The following is a 19,120-nucleotide window of genomic DNA, read 5'->3' as shown; positions in this document are numbered from 1 at the left end:
TACACACTAAAATTTAAAATAACACACAGCTAGTGAAACCTCCGCCCAGATCTGCACAACTATAAGCACATTCTCAGACTCACACTTTTGCAAAACACTAAACAAACTTCTCTACATTAGACACAGAAATCTAACATAATGTCACTTCTTTACCATTTCAAGAAACTACTTTCCAAAATACTACACATATGAACCACAATGATCAAAAGAGAATATGCAACATAAATTTACATTTATGCAAGTGATTGAATTATTTCAAATGAAAAGATGTTGTGAAATTGATTATATTTCTAGGCAGCTAGTACAAGTGAATGAATACATCATGACGAAGTGTTAGGAGTCTGCTCTTCGTGAGCACCATCGGTCCATCAGTGTGTTTCATTAGCGATCTTTAAAACCTGATAAAGGTCTAACAGATCCATCCATCTCAGATGCTGATGAGAGCTTTAATCATGATCAGACAGGTGAGAAGATATAGCAGATTAACACGATAATAGAGCAGAGAGTGCTGGACTTTAATAAATATGAAGTACACTTCAGTGTTTTCACTTTCAGAGAGAGTTATTTATATGATTTACTTTGTGTCTCTGGAACAGTTTTCTCCTTAAATGCAGATTTCAAAGACTGTTCTCTGATCACTGCTGCTGTACATTCATTACTGTAATCACACACACAGTATGTACAGTACAGTGTCTTTATTAGTCAAATAATCTATTTTAAGTTCATAAACCCACAGAGACACGTGTTCATCCCATCACATTCTGTACGTGTGGATTTTCCTTCTCAGGCTATAATCAATATCTCTGTATTTACTGCACTTTCTGCTGAAGGAGCCAAGCACTCGAGGTAATGAACTGCCCACTTGATATATCTCGCTCTGCTACAGCAGCAGTTCTCTGATTACTCTTCCATCACTCTCCGGCCACACACACACACACACACACACACACACACACTTTTGTCTGTTTTTTTTTTTTTTTTCATAAATTATTTTTATTAGGCTTTTAATTTAGTTTTTGTGGCTTTTGGTCTACGTCTGTTAACATTCAGGTCATGTTTATGCTCATGCGCTCTTAGCTTCTCAGGTGTGTAGGTCCAAAATACATCAGCATAGGACTGTAGGGTACTGTACACTTTTAATGAAAAAATAAAGGTTCTTAAAGTGGATTTTCACTTTGATACCAAGTATAGAAGAACAATTTTCGATTCCCAAAAGAAACTTTCAGTGAAAAGAATAATGTTTTAAGGACTTTTTTTTGCGATTTTCACGATAAAGAACCTTTATTGCAATGTAAACATTCCATAGATGTTAAAGATGTTTGATGGAACCAACAATGGCAATAAAGAACCTCACTGGGTTATGTATGTAACTCTAGTTCCCAGAGGGAATTAGGAACACCTCTGTGTGGCCATGCTCTGAAACACGTGTGAAATGTCACCAGTGAGGATAACGTAGTGACCAGGAATAAGTATGCCCACGTCCCCAGATGGACCAATCACTGACCACCATGGATCGCCACAGCTAGGTCGAGATAACGGAGAACCTACCTGTAAGCTCAAACATGTAAATAAAAATGTTAAAAACGTATTTAAGTGTATTAAAAATGATGTAGGATATGATTTTAGATGCATAATGAAGCTAAAGCCACAAGTTTACTAATACTTCATTTTGATATTTCAGAATATAATCTCACAAAGTGTGAATTTTATGAAACCTTTTCTAACACCACGTCATGTGTGGTTTTAGAGAAGGCTCATGAAAGGCTAATAAAATTGGTTTATGACTCCTGGAATGTGATTATCTCTTGTTTGGACCGGCAAAACTGCCCCATTCATGATTCTATTGTTCTTACGAAACGAGCCTTTCACACATCGGCCAGGTATGACACAAAATCCTCATTCTTCATTTATCATTATTCTTTTGTTTGTATTCCGCTACTATTAGCCTTTGTTCTGGTATTTCAAGGTTTACCAAGCCACATCGCTTCAATTCCAGTATACATTTAAACCACTATTATCAAAAGCCTTACTATAAAAATACAACAAAACATTTTTTTTACAACCTTTGAAAAAATGCATTATGAAGAAGAACTGCACCTGCGATGTAGCTGCATTAGAGCTAACGTTAGCATTAAGCTACATAAGACTGTTTATGAAATTATTAGTACATTTTACTCAAAACTCACTTTATACCCTGACCGAGTGTTTGTAATAACCTCCTTTTGCGATCACATGTGGGATTTGGTATTTTACTGTTGTAAAAATATGCTATTTATAGCCTTTTACGTCACTGCACAAGTTAGCATTTGAACTAAGCTGGAAGCTGGATATAATTGATGCTTATTGGACTTTGACTGGATTCAGACTTCTAAAATATTCTTCAGATCAAACACCACAAGCACAACCAGCACTAACACACACTGCAAAAGACCCATCCTGAAAAACATTAACACAATACCCACCAGTGCTTGTCTTTGTCCATTAAATACAGCTTTGAATTTAAGCGGCTCCTCCTCTTTCAGCTTGATTGATTACCTTTGATTCTCCTCTGGACCTGTAATTAACAAATCAGAACGTTCTGGAATGTCATTAGCCAATGGAAGGCTTGATAAGGACCTGAGATTTTCATCTACACTTACTCACAATTTTACAATTAAAGTTTGACAGTGTGTCTATGATAGACAATGCATGTCATTAAAAAATGAAAAAAAAAAAAAAATGCATAAAAAAATGCATGTCATTTTTGTAAGGAGTTTTTAGTTCATTATTGCAAAAGATTTGGAAAAATATAGAATTACATCACTTGCTCCCCAATGAATCCTCTGCAGTGAATGGGTGGCATCAGAACGGAAGTCCAAAGAACTGATATAAATATCAAAATAATCCACAAATAATTAACATCAATTACTGTCTTGTGAAGGGAAAGGCAATGTGTTTATAAGAAACAAATTAATCGTTGAGAAATTCAAATTCAGATTCAAACAATTGCTTCCAACCAAAATTTGAGTTCATAATCCCCGTTAAAGGTGCCATAGAATGCATTGATACAATATTTTAAATGATATCTACATAGAAGGTACGTGGCTTGGGTATGGGCAGAAATTCTCCAGAAACAGTTTTACATGCCTATTTACAACCCTGGGATTTGTCCCTAGAATTATTTGGAAGGGTCATGAACAATAATGTTGAGCTCTGCTCTGATTGGCTGTTTCAGAGAGCGGATCTTCTGTCCAGCGTGAACGATGGAGAGATAAGGCATCCAACTTGATATGCTTGAGCCTGTATCAGACGAAGATACAAATTTGGAAAGAATGTTTAGCATCCGAGTGAGCGAGGCTTGAGAGAGTTGTCAATGAAGATGTGGACGCAGCCTCTGTGTTGCTGTTATAAGCGTTGAATCTTGAGATCCAATGAGAATCACCCAGTTGTTAATGAAGAGGGAGGGACTATCGTTAATTAGCTGAAATTTGTAGAATACAAAAAGACTAAATGGCAGTATCTCAACTTTGTGTTTAGCTGTTTAACAATGGCTAGAATTTTGTGTTTGGTTCAGATTTTGGTGGTCTGTGCTTTCTGTCATGCTGTTCCACAGTGGAGAAAATCGCTTCAGGATGCTCAAGCTCTGATGATTCAGCAAACTGACCAGCAGTTTCCAGTTCAGAAGCCAGTTCAACAGCTAACTAGCCAGCAGTTTCCGCTTCAGAAGCCGGTTCAACAGCTAACTAGCCAGCAGTTTCCAGTTCAGAAGCCAGTTCAACAGCTAACTAGCCAGCAGTTTCCGCTTCAGAAGCCAGTTCAACAGCTAACTAGCCAGCAGTTTCCGCTTCAGAAGCCGGTTCAACAGCTAACTAGCCAGCAGTTTCCACTTCAGAAGCCAGTTCAACAGCTAACTAGCCAGCAGTTTCCGCTTCAGAAGCCGGTTCAACAGCTAACTAGCCAGCAGTTTCCGCTTCAGAAGCCAGTTCAACAGCAAACTAGCCAGCAGTTTCCAGTTCAGAAGCCAGTTCAACAGCTAACTAGCCAGCAGTTTCCGCTTCAGAAGCCGGTTCAACAGCTAACTAGCCAGCAGTTTCCAGTTCAGAAGCCAGTTCAACAGCTAACTAGCCAGCAGTTTCCGCTTCAGAAGCCGGTTCAACAGCTAACTAGCCAGCAGTTTCCGCTTCAGAAGCCGGTTCAACAGCTAACTAGCCAGCAGTTTCCACTTCAGAAGCCAGTTCAACAGCTAACTAGCCAGCAGTTTCCGCTTCAGAAGCCGGTTCAACAGCTAACTAGCCAGCAGTTTCCGCTTCAGAAGCCAGTTCAACAGCAAACTAGCCAGCAGTTTCCAGTTCAGAAGCCAGTTCAACAGCTAACTAGCCAGCAGTTTCCGATTCAGAAGCCAGTTCAACAGCTAACTAGCCAGCAGTTTCCGCTTCAGAAGCCAGTTCAACAGCTAACTAGCCAGCAGTTTCCGCTTCAGAAGCCAGTTCAACAGCTAACTAGCCAGCAGTTTCCGCTTCAGAAGCCGGTTCAACCGCTAACTAGCCAGCAGTTTCCGCTTCAGAAGCCGGTTCAACAGCTACCTAGCCAGCAGTTTCCGCTTCAGAAGCCAGTTCAACAGCTAACTAGCCAGCAGTTTCCGCTTCAGAAGCCAGTTCAACAGCTAACTAGCCAGCAGTTTCCGCTTCAGAAGCCAGTTCAACAGCTAACTAGCCAGCAGTTTCCGCTTCAGAAGCCGGTTCAACAGCTAACTAACCAGCAGTTTCCACATCAGAAGCCAGTTAAACAGCAGTTTCAGAAGGCAGTAGTGCAGGCAGAGCCCCTTGATAAATGTGCTGTAGCTGATTCTGAGCAGATCCAATGTGGTCTACCTGGGATCAGTGGTGCTGAGTGTGAAGCTATCGACTGCTGCTTTAATGGACAGCAGTGTTTCTATGGGAGGGCAGGTAAGTGTTCTCCATCTTCTTCTGTTCGTGTTAAACCGATTCCCTGCACTTTAATCTGCTCTTGTACCTCATTCTAGTGACTGTCCAGTGTATTAGAGATGGTCAGTTTGTGGTAGTGGTGTCTAGAGATGTTACTCTGCCTCGACTGAGTCTGGATTCGGTTCATCTACTGGGTGGAAATGACCCACCCTGTGCTCCTGTGGGGTCTACACCTTCCTTTGCTATATACCAGTTCCCTGTGACCGCATGTGGCACGAGCATGATGGTGAGAAGCTACTACTGGTCTTATTCTGCATTGCTTATGATGGACTGGATGCTGACACTGTTCCTATTCACAGGAGGATGGAGGATATGTGGTGTATGAAAACCGAATGACCTCATCGTATGAAGTGGGGATTGGACCGTATGGTTCCATCACAAGGGACAGTCATTTTGAGTAGGTGATCCATGACTTGGTGTGAACATTAATCCCTGATAAATGCTACAAGCTCGCTGTGTGTCGTCCAGGTTTCTCTTCCAGTGTAGATATTCAGGAACTTCTGTGGAAGCTCTGGTTGTGGAAGTCAACTCTGTTCCTCCACCTCCACCAGTAGCTGCTCCTGGACCTCTCAGGGTGGAGCTCAGACTGGCCAATGGCCAATGTGTCACCAAAGGCTGTGCTGAAGGTAAGGTCTTGTCCTGTGTCTGCCTAAAGCCTTTCAAACTGGAGCCTGGTTAATCCCCAGTGTTGTTCCTCAGGGGATGAGGCCTACACGTCCTACTACAGTGACACTGATTACCCCATCACAAAAGTCCTGCGAGAACCTGTGTATGCTGAGGTGCACATTATGGAGAGGACTGACCCCAACGTTGTCCTGATGCTGGGACATTGTTGGGCGACTTCAACCCCCAGTCCACTCAGTCTCCCCCAGTGGGACCTTCTGATCGACGGGTGAGTGTACAGCCAGTCTGTCCGTTAGTCTGCTGGGAGACCCTTCCTAACCCCCTTTTGTCTTCAGATGCCCTTACCAGGATGACCGCTATCTGACCACACTGGTTCCAGTGACTGGATCATCTGGTCTTCAATTCCCAACCCATTACAAGCGCTTTGTTGTGAAGATGTTCACATTTGTAGATCCAGCCTCGCTGGCTGCTCTGCAGGAAACCGTATGCCCCCTTTACTTGAACATTTGTATATTTACTACTTGTGGATTCTGTGACTTGAGCCTCTTTCTTCCCTGTCAGATCTTCATCCACTGCAGTACAGCGGTGTGCCATCCATCATCTGGCTCTTGTGAGCAAAGCTGCACTAGGAAACGTGCGTTCTTGATTTCTCTTGACAAGAGGAACTGAGCATTTTAGAACCGCGTTCTCACTTCTAATGTTTCTCTTTCAGGAAGGGACACTCGTATCAAGGCTGTCTCTGGGGAGCAGACCGTGGTTTCTAGTGGAGGAGTTACTCTGGTCGTGTAAATCTAGTGTTTTTAATAAACTTGTAGAACATCGTCTTATCTATTGGTATTGTTTTGATTCGGTTTTTTTTTTTTTTTTTCACACTATCAAACCAATGTTCCACAACCTTTAGTATGGTTGTGCATTCCTTTATCCGTCCTCCAGTTGCTAACCAGCACAAGATTCCCCTTTCATTTGTCTTCCAAACAGTAGTTTGGTTCCTGATGTTCACAATGTAAAGTTATGTGGATCAGTGGCGCCCCCAAAAGATTTTAATAGGGGTGGCCAAATGAGGCCACCATAAATCTTGGGGTGGCACACCAAAATAGAAAAGTAAGGGTTTGCAATATTAACAAATCGTCCCCTTGGAATAATAAGGTTCTATCTGATGTTTTTGTCCAAATTGAGTTATTCGCTTTTTTGTTTTAATTTTTTTTAATTTTTTTTTTACATTTTGGGATTTTTCTATTTTAAAAAAAAGTTCTATCTACAGAAGTCTATGGAACACAACTTTAACGCCCAATATCCCAAAACCACTCAGAACTTTTCATGCCTTTTTTCTAAAAGTGTGCACCATCTTTTTGGTGAAATACTTGTATTTGGGTTGTTACCAAGCAGATGCAATCATTCTCAACAAAATAGATATTTTGCAATGCAGAGAAAACCGAAGCTGCATCTAAAGTGCCATTTAGATGTTTTAGTTTAATGCAGCTCTGTGGGCCATGGAATACTTTAAGCCTGCAGTTACAAATGAATTTTTTTTTTTAAATAAAACCTTAATCTGTTTAAAATTACAAACAAAATTGTAAAGGGTACCTTGAATGTGAAATTAAAATTGGCAGTGAGTCACTGTTAATAAGTGAGTCATTGCGGTTGAATAGTCATATTAAAGGTTGATTCATTCAGGAGCGAAACTATCATGTTACTCAGAGACGCAAAATAGTGGCTGTGTTTGGAATGAATTGTGTTCTTGGAAATGGAGCAAAAAATGGTAATATGTTGTCTAAAATGTAAGTCTCTTGATATTAACTTGTTTGTTGAACTGTTGTATAAAATCAATATCACATTTGTAATTATGCTGACTTTTCTGGAGAAAAACGTAACTCTTCGTGTGATCGTAACTATACAAATTATATAGACCTATACATTTTCTGTCCCATATCTTGAAAAATGTGAATCACTCCGCCTGTTATAATAAAGATATATACAGTAAGCTCAAACATGTAAATAAAAATATTGAAAACATTTAAGTGTATTAAAATTATGTAGGATATGATTTTAGATGCATAATGAAGCTAAAGCCACAAGTTTACTAATACTTCCTTTTGATATTTCAGAATATAATCTCACAAAGTGGGAATTTTATGAAACCTTTTCTAACACCACGTCATGTGTGTTTTTAGAGAAGGCTCATGAAAGGCTAATAAAATTGGTTTATGACTCCTGGAATGCGATTATCTCTTGTTTGGACCGGCAAAACTGCCCCATTCATGATTCTATTGTTCTTACGAAACGAGCCTTTCACACATCGGCCAGGTATGACACAAAATCCTCATTCTTCATTTATCATTATTATTTTGTTTGTATTCCGCTACTATTAGCCTTTGTTCTGGTATTTCAAGGTTTACCAAGCCACATCGCTTCAATTCCAGTATACATTTAAACCACTATTATCAAAAGCCTTACTATAAAAATACAACACAACATTTTCTTACAACCTTTGACAAAATGCATTATGAAGAAGAACTGCACCTGCTATGTAGCTGCATTAGAGCTAACGTTAGCATTAAGCTACATAAGACTATTTATGAAATTATTAGTACACTTTTATTCAAAACTCACTTTATACCCTGACCGAGTGTTTGTAATAACCTCCTTTTGTGATCACATGTGGGATTTGGTCGTTTACTGTTGTAAAAATATGCTATTTATAGCCTTTTACGTCGCTGCACAAACTAGCATTTCATATGTAAATTTTTAATATTGTTATAAAAATGCCCCAAATCTAAAGAAAATCACATACCATCCATTAACGTACGTAATGGTGTGTCTATTATTTGGATATTTTGTAGGTACAGAGGTTTCTTTGTGTTGTTGTGTTCAGATATCAACTCAGAAGTGTACAGGAAATGCATCATGGGTAAGATGGAGTGGGATATGATGCACGGTTATGATGGACAAGACACTGGAGAATCAGGTCTCCGTTAACACGCACACGGAAGACTATACACACAGAGACAGGGCTGGGAGCCGATCATTATCCTCAGATCGCTTAAATCAGTGGAAAATGAATAGAAATGATTCGGTCTATAGAATTATGAAGTAAACATCAGTAAATATATCTCTGTGTATATGCAACTTTTGACTATAAACCCTATTTGACGCTTTTCAGTGAACCTATGAGAACACAAACCACTGCAGACGTGACTGAATATGAATGCTCTAATTTCTATTCTAAAAATGACTCATACATATTTTGTACTCCTGACATAAATTACTAAATGTTCACTGCAACAATGTGCAGTTTCTCCAGGTCAAGTAAGAGAGTGATGTTTAACGTGCTGTGAAAGTGAAACAATCTGGGGGCGGTGACAATCTTTGACAGCAAAGGGGTTACAGATATTTTGGATGAAAACCGGGAGGCCTGTGACCATCCCATCTACTGTCAAGTAAAAGGTCCAGAAAAGCATGCAAAGCACCATCAGAATAACCCATCTGCCATCAGTCGTTCCAAACCCATAAGAGCTTTGGTCATCTTCGGCACACAACTTATTTTGGATGAAAACCAGCAGGCTTGTGATTTGGCCTACAGACTGCCAAGTAAAATGCACTCTCAAGGTCCAGAAAAGCATCCTCGGAGTAGTCAGACTGTGTACGTTCTTCTGTGTTAGCCGTGCCACAAGCATACGTTTTCTACATAAATTTACACTTGGATTTGAAAGAACCATGTGTCCTTGTTGCGGCTGACAATAGCCTATAAAATTTGTGTTCAGCAGGTGTTTTTCAAAATGGCACTAGGGTGATGTGGGGAGAGCTAGAGGAGACCATCTGTTGAATAAAGTCTTTGCTAATTAGCACATAACGGCATCTAGTTCATGTTCTCATGGTTTATTTTTATGAATTAAGAGGTTTCAAGTGTGCCCGTTTATTGTACCTGTGTTTTAAAAGCATGAGAGATGTCAACAAGGAGCATTATGAAACAAAACTTAACTGATCAAACCTATTTGGGGGATGCAAGGAGTAAATTAAACTGCTCATTTGAAGTTACCAACATGAAGTCAAGTTCACTGCATAAGATGCACACGAAGTCTGCAATGCTTCAAGGAAGTGGACATTCATGCAGAACTCTTTTGGCACAAATGCCAAATAACAGAATTCCCTTTTACAGCATCATGGGCAGTGTATTCCACCTTTACAGTACTCGTCAAAAGGGATCTCACAGCAGTCCCTTAAAGGCTTATTAGCTTCCCGAATGAGAAAGGGGAGCCTTTCCTTCTGGCATGAGAACAGGTACAGTAGAACTACACGCTTCCTCATGCAAGTCAATTGGTTAAACGAGACCAGACAGAAACAAGAAGTTTTCTCCCCACATTTATTGAACAAGCTAAAGTCTTTTTGTGCTCTTGAACCACTACAGGACCGAGCGAGGCCTTCCCTTCCCACTGAAGGCCTAGAAAAGCAGACAGAGTTAAGTGCTTTAACAGTCAAAAACCAAACTTAAAAAGCACCTTCCTACCTCCAAAAAGGAGGAGCAGCAGTTCCACCATCAGGAACACCTGTTGGGTCACAGCAACCACAAACCTGATGGTTCCCATCAGCAGCAAGCCACCTGCAATACAAAAAATTAGACATGGCACCTTTAATGTTTAGAAAGGGGCATGAACTTACCCATTGGCAAAGGAACAGGACTTGTGGAGTTCTTAACCGGGCGCCCGAGCGAGAGTGGCCTTCAGAACACACATTCTGATCCTCAAGAGACACCACAGGTAAGGGGTCACAAACCAAAGCAAATGGGAGAAGTCTGGAAGCAGTGACATCTAAGGAGTAAAAAGTTGTCAGGGACAAAGTGGTTATAGGAGGAGCAAACGCGGGAATTAATCACCTCTGCAGCATCTGGTGACATGAACACACCCCTGATCAATGAACAAGTATCTCAGAAGGGCATTCACATCAGGTACTCGGGTCGCCACCGAGCGCCAACCTCTCGCTCACTCTCGTGAGGCCAATAAGGAAGTGACTAAAACTGCAATTCATCGACTGGCCACTTGAGTCCAGCCGCAAAAGGGAGTCAGTCTCAGACTCCCCATGTTAAAATGCCCAACTTTACAGCAGGGAGAAAAAAAAAAAACATGTTTACAGCCTGGTGCAAAAAATTTTTGGTCTAAATAGCTAATTTTGCCCTTCATGACAACTGTGAGAGGGGTGATTTTTTTTTATAACTCCACCCTTTAAGTTATAATAAGACTTAAATTTCTGCATAATTGGGGGCGTAGCCACTTGAATGACAGGTGGATTGCCGGTGCTGACACTGCCGTTGTGCTAGGTGGGTGTGGCTTCAGCAACTAGATTGACATTTTTGATTGTCCGGGAGAGTCGCGAGGTGACATGCTGCCAAGATGGCGATGGCCCGTTCTACACACTTTAGGCTTCAAAAACACTTCAGGAGTCTACGGGTGATGTCACTGACACTACGCCCATGTTTTTGTACGGTCTTTGGTGGCCACACAGCGGTCCACAACCACACGCAGAGGGACGAGGTTGTATACCTTCACAGATGCCTCAACATTAATAACATCCCCCAGGAAGTAAGTGTCTGAAGGCCTCTCATGAGACCAGTCATCTGCAAGCGAAAAGAACAGCATAGGCACAGCCACGTTCAGAAGGCTGAGAGAAACTGCACAAACCCATCATGAGCTTAAGGTACCCAAGGCTTTGCTGTGTGTTGTCCAGGTTTCTCTTCCAGTGTAGATATTCAGGAACGTCTGTGGAAGCTCTGGTTGTGGAAGTCAACTCTGTTCCTCCACCTCCACCAGTAGCTGCTCCTGGACCTCTCAGGGTGGAGCTCAGACTGGCCAATGGCCAATGTGTCACCAAAGGCTGTGCTGAAGGTAAGGTCTTGTCCTGTGTCTGCCTAAAGCCTTTCAAACTGGAGCCTGGTTAATCCCCAGTGTTGTTCCTCAGGGGATGAGGCCTACACGTCCTACTACAGTGACACTGATTATCCCATCACAAAAGTCCTGCGAGAACCTGTGTATGTTGAGGTGCACATTATGGAGAGGACTGACCCCAACATTGTCCTGATGCTGGGACATTGTTGGGCGACTTCAACCCCCAGTCCACTCAGTCTCCCCCAGTGGGACCTTCTGATCGACGGGTGAGTGTACAGCCAGTCTTTGTCCGTTAGTCTGCTGGGAGACCCTTCCTAACCTTCTCTTTCGTCTTCAGATGCCCTTACCAGGATGACCGCTATCTGACCACACTGGTTCCAGTGACTGGATCATCTGGTCTTCAATTCCCAACCCATTACAAGCGCTTTGTTGTGAAGATGTTCACATTTGTAGATCCAGCCTCGCTGGCTGCTCTGCAGGAAACCGTATGCCCCTTTACTTGAACATTTGTACATTTACTACTTGTGGATTCTGTGACTTGAGCCTCTTTCTTCCCTGTCAGATCTTCATCCACTGCAGTACAGCGGTGTGCCATCCATCATCTGGCTCTTGTGAGCAAAGCTGCACCAGGAAACGTGCGTTCTTGATTTCTCTTGACAAGAGGAACTGAGCATTTTAGAACCACGTTCTCACTTCTAATGTTTCTCTTTCAGGAAGAGACACTCGTATCAAGGCTGTCTCTGGGGAGCAGACCGTGGTTTCTAGTGGAGGAGTTACTCTGGTCATGTAAATCTAGTGTTTTTAATAAACTTGTAGAACATCGTCTTGTCTATTGGTATTGTTTTGATTCGACAATTTTTTTTTTTTTTTTTTTTTTTTTTTTTTCTTCCCACTATCAAACCAATGTTCCACAACCTTTAGTATGGTTGTGCATTCCTTTATCCGTCCTCCAGTTGCTAACCAGCACAAGGTTCCCCTTTAATTTGTCTTCCAAACAGTAGTTTGGTTCCTGATGTTCACAATGTAAAGTTATGTGGATCAGTGGCGCCCCCAGAAGATTTTAATAGGGGTGGCCAAATGAGGCCAACATAAGTCTTGGGGTGGCACACCAAAATAGAAAAGTAAGGGTTTGCAATCTTAACAAATCGTCCCCTTGGAATAATAAGGTTCTATCTGACGTTTTTGTCCAAATTGAGTTACTCTTTTTTTTTTTTTTTTTTTTTACATTTTGTTGTGTACATTTTGGGATTTTTCTATTTTAAAAAAAGGTTCTATCTACAGAAGTCTATGGAACACAACTTTAACGCTCAATATCCCAAAACTACTCAGAACTTTTCATGCCTTTTTTCTAAAAGTGTGCACCATCTTTTAGGTGAAATACTTGTATTTGGGTTGTTACCAAGCAGATGCAATATTTCTCAACAAAATAGATATTTTGCAATTCAGAGAAAACCGAAGCTGCATCTAAAGTGCCATTTAGATGTTTTAGTTTTAATGCAGTTCTGTGGGCCATGGAATACTTTAGCCTGCAGTTACAAATGAATTTTTTTTTTAAATAAAACCTTAATCTGTTTGAAATGACAAACAAAATTGTAAAGGGTACCTTGAATGTGAAATGAAAAATTGGCAGTGAGTCACTGTTAATAAGTGAGTCATTGCGGTTGAATAGTCATATTAAAGGTTGACTCATTCAGGAGCGAAACTATCATGTTACTCAGAGACGCAAAACAGTGGCTGTGTTTGGAATTAATTTTGTTCTTGGAAATGGAGCAAAAAATGGTAATATGTTGTCTAAAATGTAAGTCTCTTGATATTAACTTGTTTGTTGAACTGTTGTATAAAATCAATATCACATTTGTAATTATGCTGACTTTTCTGGAGAAAAACGTAACTCTTCGTGTGATCGTAACTATACAAATTATATAGACCTATACATTTTCTGTCCCATATCTTGAAAAATGTGAATCACTCCGCCTGTTATAATAAAGATATATACAGTAAGCTCAAACATGTAAATAAAAATATTGAAAACATTTAAGTGTATTAAAATTATGTAGAATATGATTTTAGATGCATAATGAAGCTAAAGCCACAAGTCTACCAATACTTCCTTTTGATATTTCAGAATATAATCTCACAAAGTGTGAATTTTATGAAACCTTTTCTAACACCACGTCATGTGTGTTTTTAGAGAAGGCTCATGAAAGGCTAATAAAATTGGTTTATGACTCCTGGAATGCGATTATCTCTTGTTTGGACCCGCAAAACTGCCCCATTCATGATTGTATTGTTCTTACGAAACTAGCCTTTCACACATCGGGCAGGTATGACACAAAATCCTCATTCTTCATTTATCATTATTATTTTGTTTGTATTCCGCTACTATTAGCCTTTGTTCTGGTATTTCAAGGTTTACCAAGCCACATCGCTTCAATTCCAGTATACATTTAAACCACTATTATCAAAAGCCTTACTATAAAAATACAACACAACATTTTCTTACAACCTTTGACAAAATGCATTATGAAGAAGAACTGCACCTGCTATGTAGCTGCATTAGAGCTAACGTTAGCATTAAGCTACATAAGACTATTTATGAAATTATTAGTACACTTTTATTCAAAACTCACTTTATACCCTGACCGAGTGTTTGTAATAACCTCCTTTTGTGATCACAAGTGGAATTTGGTCGTTTACTGTTGTAAAAATATGCTATTTATAGCCTTTTACTGTACAAGTTAGCATTTCATATGTACATTTTTAATATTGTTATAAAAATGCCCCAAATCTAAAGAAAATCACATACCATCCATTAACGTACGTAATGGTGTGTTTATTATTTGGATATTTTGTGGGTACAGAGGTTTCTTTGTGTTGTTTTGTTCAGATATCAACTCAGAAGTGTACAGGAAATGCATCATGGGTAAGATGGAGTGGGATATGATGCACGGTTATGATGGACAAGACACTGGAGAATCAGGTCTCTGTTAGCACACACGGAAGACTATACACACAGAGACAGGGCTGAGACCCGATCATTATCATCAGATCACTTAAATCAGTGGAAAATGAATAGAAATGATTCGGTCTATAGAATTATGAAGTAAACATCAGTAAATATATCTCTGTGTATATGCAACTTTTGACTATAAACCCTATTTGACGCTTTTCAGTGAATCTATGAGAACACAAACCACTGCAGACGTGACTGAATATGAATGCTCTAATTTCTATTCTAAAAATGACTCATACATATTTTGTACTCCTGACATAAATTACTAAATGTTCACTGCAACAATATGTGTCACAGTATTGGTCAAATATTGAAGCTAGAGTCTTTAAACTTCCAACTGATGCACAGTTTCTCCAGGTCAAGTAAGAGAGTGATGTTTAACGTGCTGTGAAAGTGAAACAATCTGGGGGCGGTGACAATCTTTGACAGCAAAGGGGTTAAAGATATTTTGGATGAAAACCGGGAGGCCTGTGACCATCCCATCTACTGTCAAGTAAAAGGTCCAGAAAAGCATGCAAAGCACCATCAGAATAACCCATCTACCATCAGTCGTTCCAAACCCATAAGAGCTTTGGTCATCTTCGGCACACAACTTATTTTGGATGAAAACCAGCAGGCTTGTGATTTGGCCTACAGACTGCCAAGTAAAATGCACTCTCAAGGTCCAGAAAAGCATCCTCGGAGTAGTCAGACTGTGTACGTTCTTCTGTGTTAGCCGTGCCACAAGCATACGTTTTCTACATAAATTTACACTTTGATTTGAAAGAACCATGTGTCCTTGTTGCGGCTGACAATAGCCTATAAAATTTGTGTTCAGCAGGTGTTTTTCAAAATGGCACTAGGGTGATGTGGGGAGAGCTAGAGGAGACCATCTGTTGAATAAAGTCTCTGCTAATTAGCACATAACGGCATCTAGTTCATGTTCTCATGGTTTATTTTTATGAATTAAGATGTTTCAAGTCTGCCCGTTTATTGTACCTGTGTTTTAAAAGCATGAGAGATGTCAACAAGGAGCATTATGAAACAAAACTTAACTGATCAAACCTATTTGGGGGATGCAAGGAGTAAATTAAACTGCTCATTTGAAGTTACCAACATGAAGTCAAGTTCACTGCATAAGATGCACACGAAGTCTGCAATGCTTCAAGGAAGTGGACATTCATGCAGAACTCTTTTGGCACAAATGCCAAATAACAGAATTCCCTTTTACAGCATCATGGGCAGTGTATTCCACCTTTACAGTACTCGTCAAAAGGGATCTCACAGCAGTCCCTTAAAGGCTTATTAGCTTCCCGAATGAGAAAGGGGAGCCTTTCCTTCTGGCATGAGAACAGGTACAGTAGAACTACACGCTTCCTCATGCAAGTCAATTGGTTAAACGAGACCAGACAGAAACAAGAAGTTCTCTCCCCACATTTATTGAAAAAGCTAAAGTCTTTTTGTGCTCTTGAACCACTACAGGACCGAGCGAGGCCTTCCCTTCCCACTGAAGGCCTAGAAAAGCAGACAGAGTTAAGTGCTTTAACAGTCAAAAACCAAGCTTAAAAAGCACCTTCCTACCTCCAAAAAGGAGGAGCAGCAGTTCCACCATCAGGAACACCTGTTGGGTCACAGCAACCACAAACCTGATGGTTCCCATCAGCAGCAAGCCACCTGCAATACAAAAAATTAGACATGGCACCTTTAATGTTTAGAAAGGGGCATGAACTTACCCATTGGCAAAGGAACAGGACTTGTGGAGCGCTTAACCGGGCGCCCGAGCGAGAGTGGCCTTCAGAACACACGTTCTGATCCTCAAGAGACACCACAGGTAAGGAGTCACAAACCAGAGCAAATGGGAGAGGTCTGGAAGCAGTGACCTTGGCATCCACTAGACATCTAAGGAGTAAAAAGTTGTCAGGGACAAAGTGGTTATAGGAGGAGCAAACGCGGGAATTAACCACCTCTGCAGCATCTGGTGACATGAACACACCCATGATCAATGAACAAGTATCTCAGAAGGGCATTCACATCAGGTACTCGGGTCGCCACCGAGCGCCAACCTCTCGCTCACTCTCGTGAGGCCAATAAGGAAGTGACTAAACCTGCAATTCATCGACTGGCCACTTGAGTCCAGCCGCAAAAGGGAGTCAGTCTCAGACTCCCCATGTTAAAATGCCCAACTTTACAGCAGGGAGAAAAAAAAAAAACATGTTTACAGCCTGGTGCAAAAAATTTTTGGTCTAAATAGCTAATTTTGCCCTTCATGACAACTGTGAGAGGGGTGATTTTTTTTTTTATAACTCCACCCTTTAAGTTATAATAAGACTTAAATTTCTGCATAATTGGGGGCGTAGCCACTTGAATGACAGGTGGATTGCCGGTGCTGACACTGCCGTTGTGCTAGGTGGGTGTGGCTTCAGCAACTAGATTGACATTTTTGATTGTCCGGGAGAGTCGCGAGGTGACATGCTGCCAAGATGGCGATGGCCCGTTCTACACACTTTAGGCTTCAAAAACACTTCAGGAGTCTACGGGTGATGTCACTGACACTACGCCCATGTTTTTGTACGGTCTTTGGTGGCCACACAGCGGTCCACAACCACACGCAGAGGGACGAGGTTGTATACCTTCACAGATGCCTCAACATTAATAACATCCCCCAGGAAGTAAGTGTCTGAAGGCCTCTCATGAGACCAGTCATCTGCAAGCGAAAAGAACAGCATAGGCACAGCCACGTTCAGAAGGCTGAGAGAAACTGCACAAACCCATCATGAGCTTAAGGTACCCAAGGCTTTGCTGTGTGTTGTCCAGGTTTCTCTTCCAGTGTAGATATTCAGGAACGTCTGTGGAAGCTCTGGTTGTGGAAGTCAACTCTGTTCCTCCACCTCCACCAGTAGCTGCTCCTGGACCTCTCAGGGTGGAGCTCAGACTGGCCAATGGCCAATGTGTCACCAAAGGCTGTGCTGAAGGTAAGGTCTTGTCCTGTGTCTGCCTAAAGCCTTTCAAACTGGAGCCTGGTTAATCCCCAGTGTTGTTCCTCAGGGGATGAGGCCTACACATCCTACTACAGTGACACTGATTATCCCATCACAAAAGTCCTGCGAGAGCCTGTGTATGTTGAGGTGCACATTATGGAGAGGACTGACCCCAACATTGTCCTGATGCTGGGACATTGTTGGGCGACTTCAACCCCCAGTCCACTCAGTCTCCCCCAGTGGGACCTTCTGATCGACGGGTGAGTGTACAGCCAGTCTTTGTCCGTTAGTCTGCTGGGAGACCCTTCCTAACCTTCTCTTTCGTCTTCAGATGCCCTTACCAGGATGACCGCTATCTGACCACACTGGTTCCAGTGACTGGATCATCTGGTCTTCAATTCCCAACCCATTACAAGCGCTTTGTTATGAAGATGTTCACATTTGTAGATCCAGCCTCGCTGGCTGCTCTGCAGGAAACTGTATGCCCCCTTTACTTGAACATTTGTACATTTACTACTTGTGGATTCTGTGACTTGAGCCTCTTTCTTCCCTGTCAGATCTTCATCCACTGCAGTACAGCGGTGTGCCATCCATCATCTGGCTCTTGTGAGCAAAGCTGCACCAGGAAACGTGAGTTCTTGATTTCTCTTGACAAGAGGAACTGAGCATTTTAGAACCGCGTTCTCACTTTTAATGTTTCTCTTTCAGGAAGAGACACTCGTATCAAGGATGTCTCTGGGGAGCAGACTGTGGTTTCTAGTGGAGGAGTTACTCTGGTCATGTAAATCTAGTGTTTTTAATAAACTTGTAGAACATCGTCTTATCTATTGGTATTGTTTTGATTCAACAATTTTTTTTTTTTTTTCTTCCCACTATCAAACCAATGGTCCACAACCTTTAGTATGGTTGTGCATTCCTTTATCCGTCCTCCAGTTGCTAACCAGCACAAGGTTCCCCTTTAATTTGTCTTCCAAACAGTAGTTTGGTTCCTGATGTTCACAATGTAAAGTTATGTGGATCAGTGGCGCCCTCAGAAGATTTTAATAGGGGTGGCCAAATGAGGCCACCATAAATCTTGGGGTGGCACACCAAAATAGAAAAGTAAGGGTTTGCAATCTTAATAAATCGTCCCCTTGGAATAATAAGGTTCTATCTGACGTTTTTGTCCAAATTGAGTTATTCATCTTTTTTTTTTTACGTATATTTTGGGATTTTTCTATTTTAAAAAAAGGTCCTATCTACAGAAGTCTATGGAACACAACTTTAACGCCCAATATCCCAAAACTACTCAGAACTTTTCATGCCTTTTTTCTAAAAGTGTGCACCATCTTTTTGGTGAATTACTTGTATTTGGGTTGTTACCAAGCAGATGCAATCATTCTCAACAAAATAGATATTTTGAAATGCAGAGAAAACCGAAGCTGCATCTAAAGTGCCATTTAGATGTTTTAGTTTAATGCAGCTGTGTGGGCCATGGAATACTTTAGCCTGCAGTTACAAATGAATTTTTTTTTTTTTTTAAATAAAACCTTAATCTGTTTGAAATTACAAACAAAATTGTAAAGGGTACCTTGAATGTGAAATTAAAATTGGCAGTGAGTCACTGTTAATAAGTGAGTCATTGCGGTTGAATAGTCATATTAAAGGTTGATTCATTCAGGATCGAAACTATCATGTTACTCAGAG

At 41.0% G+C, this 19,120-nt stretch overlaps 1 protein-coding gene and 1 non-coding gene across 29 annotated transcripts in view; one reads left to right on the top strand and one right to left on the bottom strand.

The window, feature by feature from the left end:
* Nucleotides 1-3,503: 3,503 nt before the first annotated feature.
* Nucleotides 3,504-18,251, top strand: LOC127977742 (uncharacterized). 10 transcript variants are annotated; one of them, XM_052582825.1, is made up of 9 exons: nucleotides 3,504-4,520; nucleotides 4,563-4,925; nucleotides 5,003-5,190; nucleotides 5,264-5,361; nucleotides 5,433-5,590; nucleotides 5,664-5,856; nucleotides 5,924-6,071; nucleotides 17,992-18,064; nucleotides 18,143-18,251. In XM_052582825.1, the coding sequence occupies exons 1-9, from the start codon at nucleotides 3,527-3,529 to the stop codon at nucleotides 18,217-18,219; spliced, it is 2,292 nt and encodes a 763-aa protein (XP_052438785.1). In that variant the 5' UTR covers nucleotides 3,504-3,526; the 3' UTR covers nucleotides 18,220-18,251. The 10 variants fall into 10 exon arrangements, with proteins under 10 accessions (XP_052438785.1, XP_052438779.1, XP_052438784.1 ...); XM_052582819.1 differs by lacking the exon at nucleotides 17,992-18,064 and adding an exon at nucleotides 12,027-12,099; XM_052582824.1 differs by lacking the exons at nucleotides 5,924-6,071; nucleotides 17,992-18,064; nucleotides 18,143-18,251 and adding exons at nucleotides 11,802-11,949; nucleotides 12,027-12,099; nucleotides 12,178-12,286.
* LOC127977746 (uncharacterized) overlaps nucleotides 9,932-19,120 on the bottom strand; it is a 76,604-nt gene continuing 67,415 nt past the window's right edge. For 8 of the 19 annotated variants that reach the window (XR_008158329.1, XR_008158318.1, XR_008158301.1 and 5 more), the window contains one exon: nucleotides 9,932-10,026. This is a non-coding gene — a transcript (uncharacterized LOC127977746). Of the gene's footprint in view, nucleotides 10,027-10,092; nucleotides 10,186-15,912; nucleotides 15,972-16,037; nucleotides 16,131-16,189; nucleotides 16,356-19,120 lie in introns of those variants that run through there. The other 11 variants (XR_008158319.1, XR_008158303.1, XR_008158336.1 and 8 more) reach the window with 6 other exon arrangements.

The sequence above is a fragment of the Carassius gibelio genome, chromosome B18 (genome assembly GCF_023724105.1).
Source record: "Carassius gibelio isolate Cgi1373 ecotype wild population from Czech Republic chromosome B18, carGib1.2-hapl.c, whole genome shotgun sequence".
NCBI classification, from domain to species: domain Eukaryota; kingdom Metazoa; phylum Chordata; class Actinopteri; order Cypriniformes; family Cyprinidae; genus Carassius; species Carassius gibelio.
This window is presented reverse-complemented; position numbering and strand designations above follow the sequence as displayed.

What these genes read in the sequence shown, in the direction of transcription:
- LOC127977742 (XM_052582825.1), top strand. Translation starts at nt 3,527, where the DNA reads ATGGCTAGAATTTTGTGTTTGGTTCAGATTTTGGTGGTCTGTGCTTTC. An exon ending in TGGGACCTTCTGATCGACGG is followed by an intron (nt 5,857 to 5,923) that starts GTGAGTGTACAG and finishes TTTTGTCTTCAG; the next exon opens with ATGCCCTTACCAGGATGACC. An exon ending in GCAAAGCTGCACCAGGAAAC is followed by an intron (nt 18,065 to 18,142) that starts GTGAGTTCTTGA and finishes TTTCTCTTTCAG; the next exon opens with GAAGAGACACTCGTATCAAG.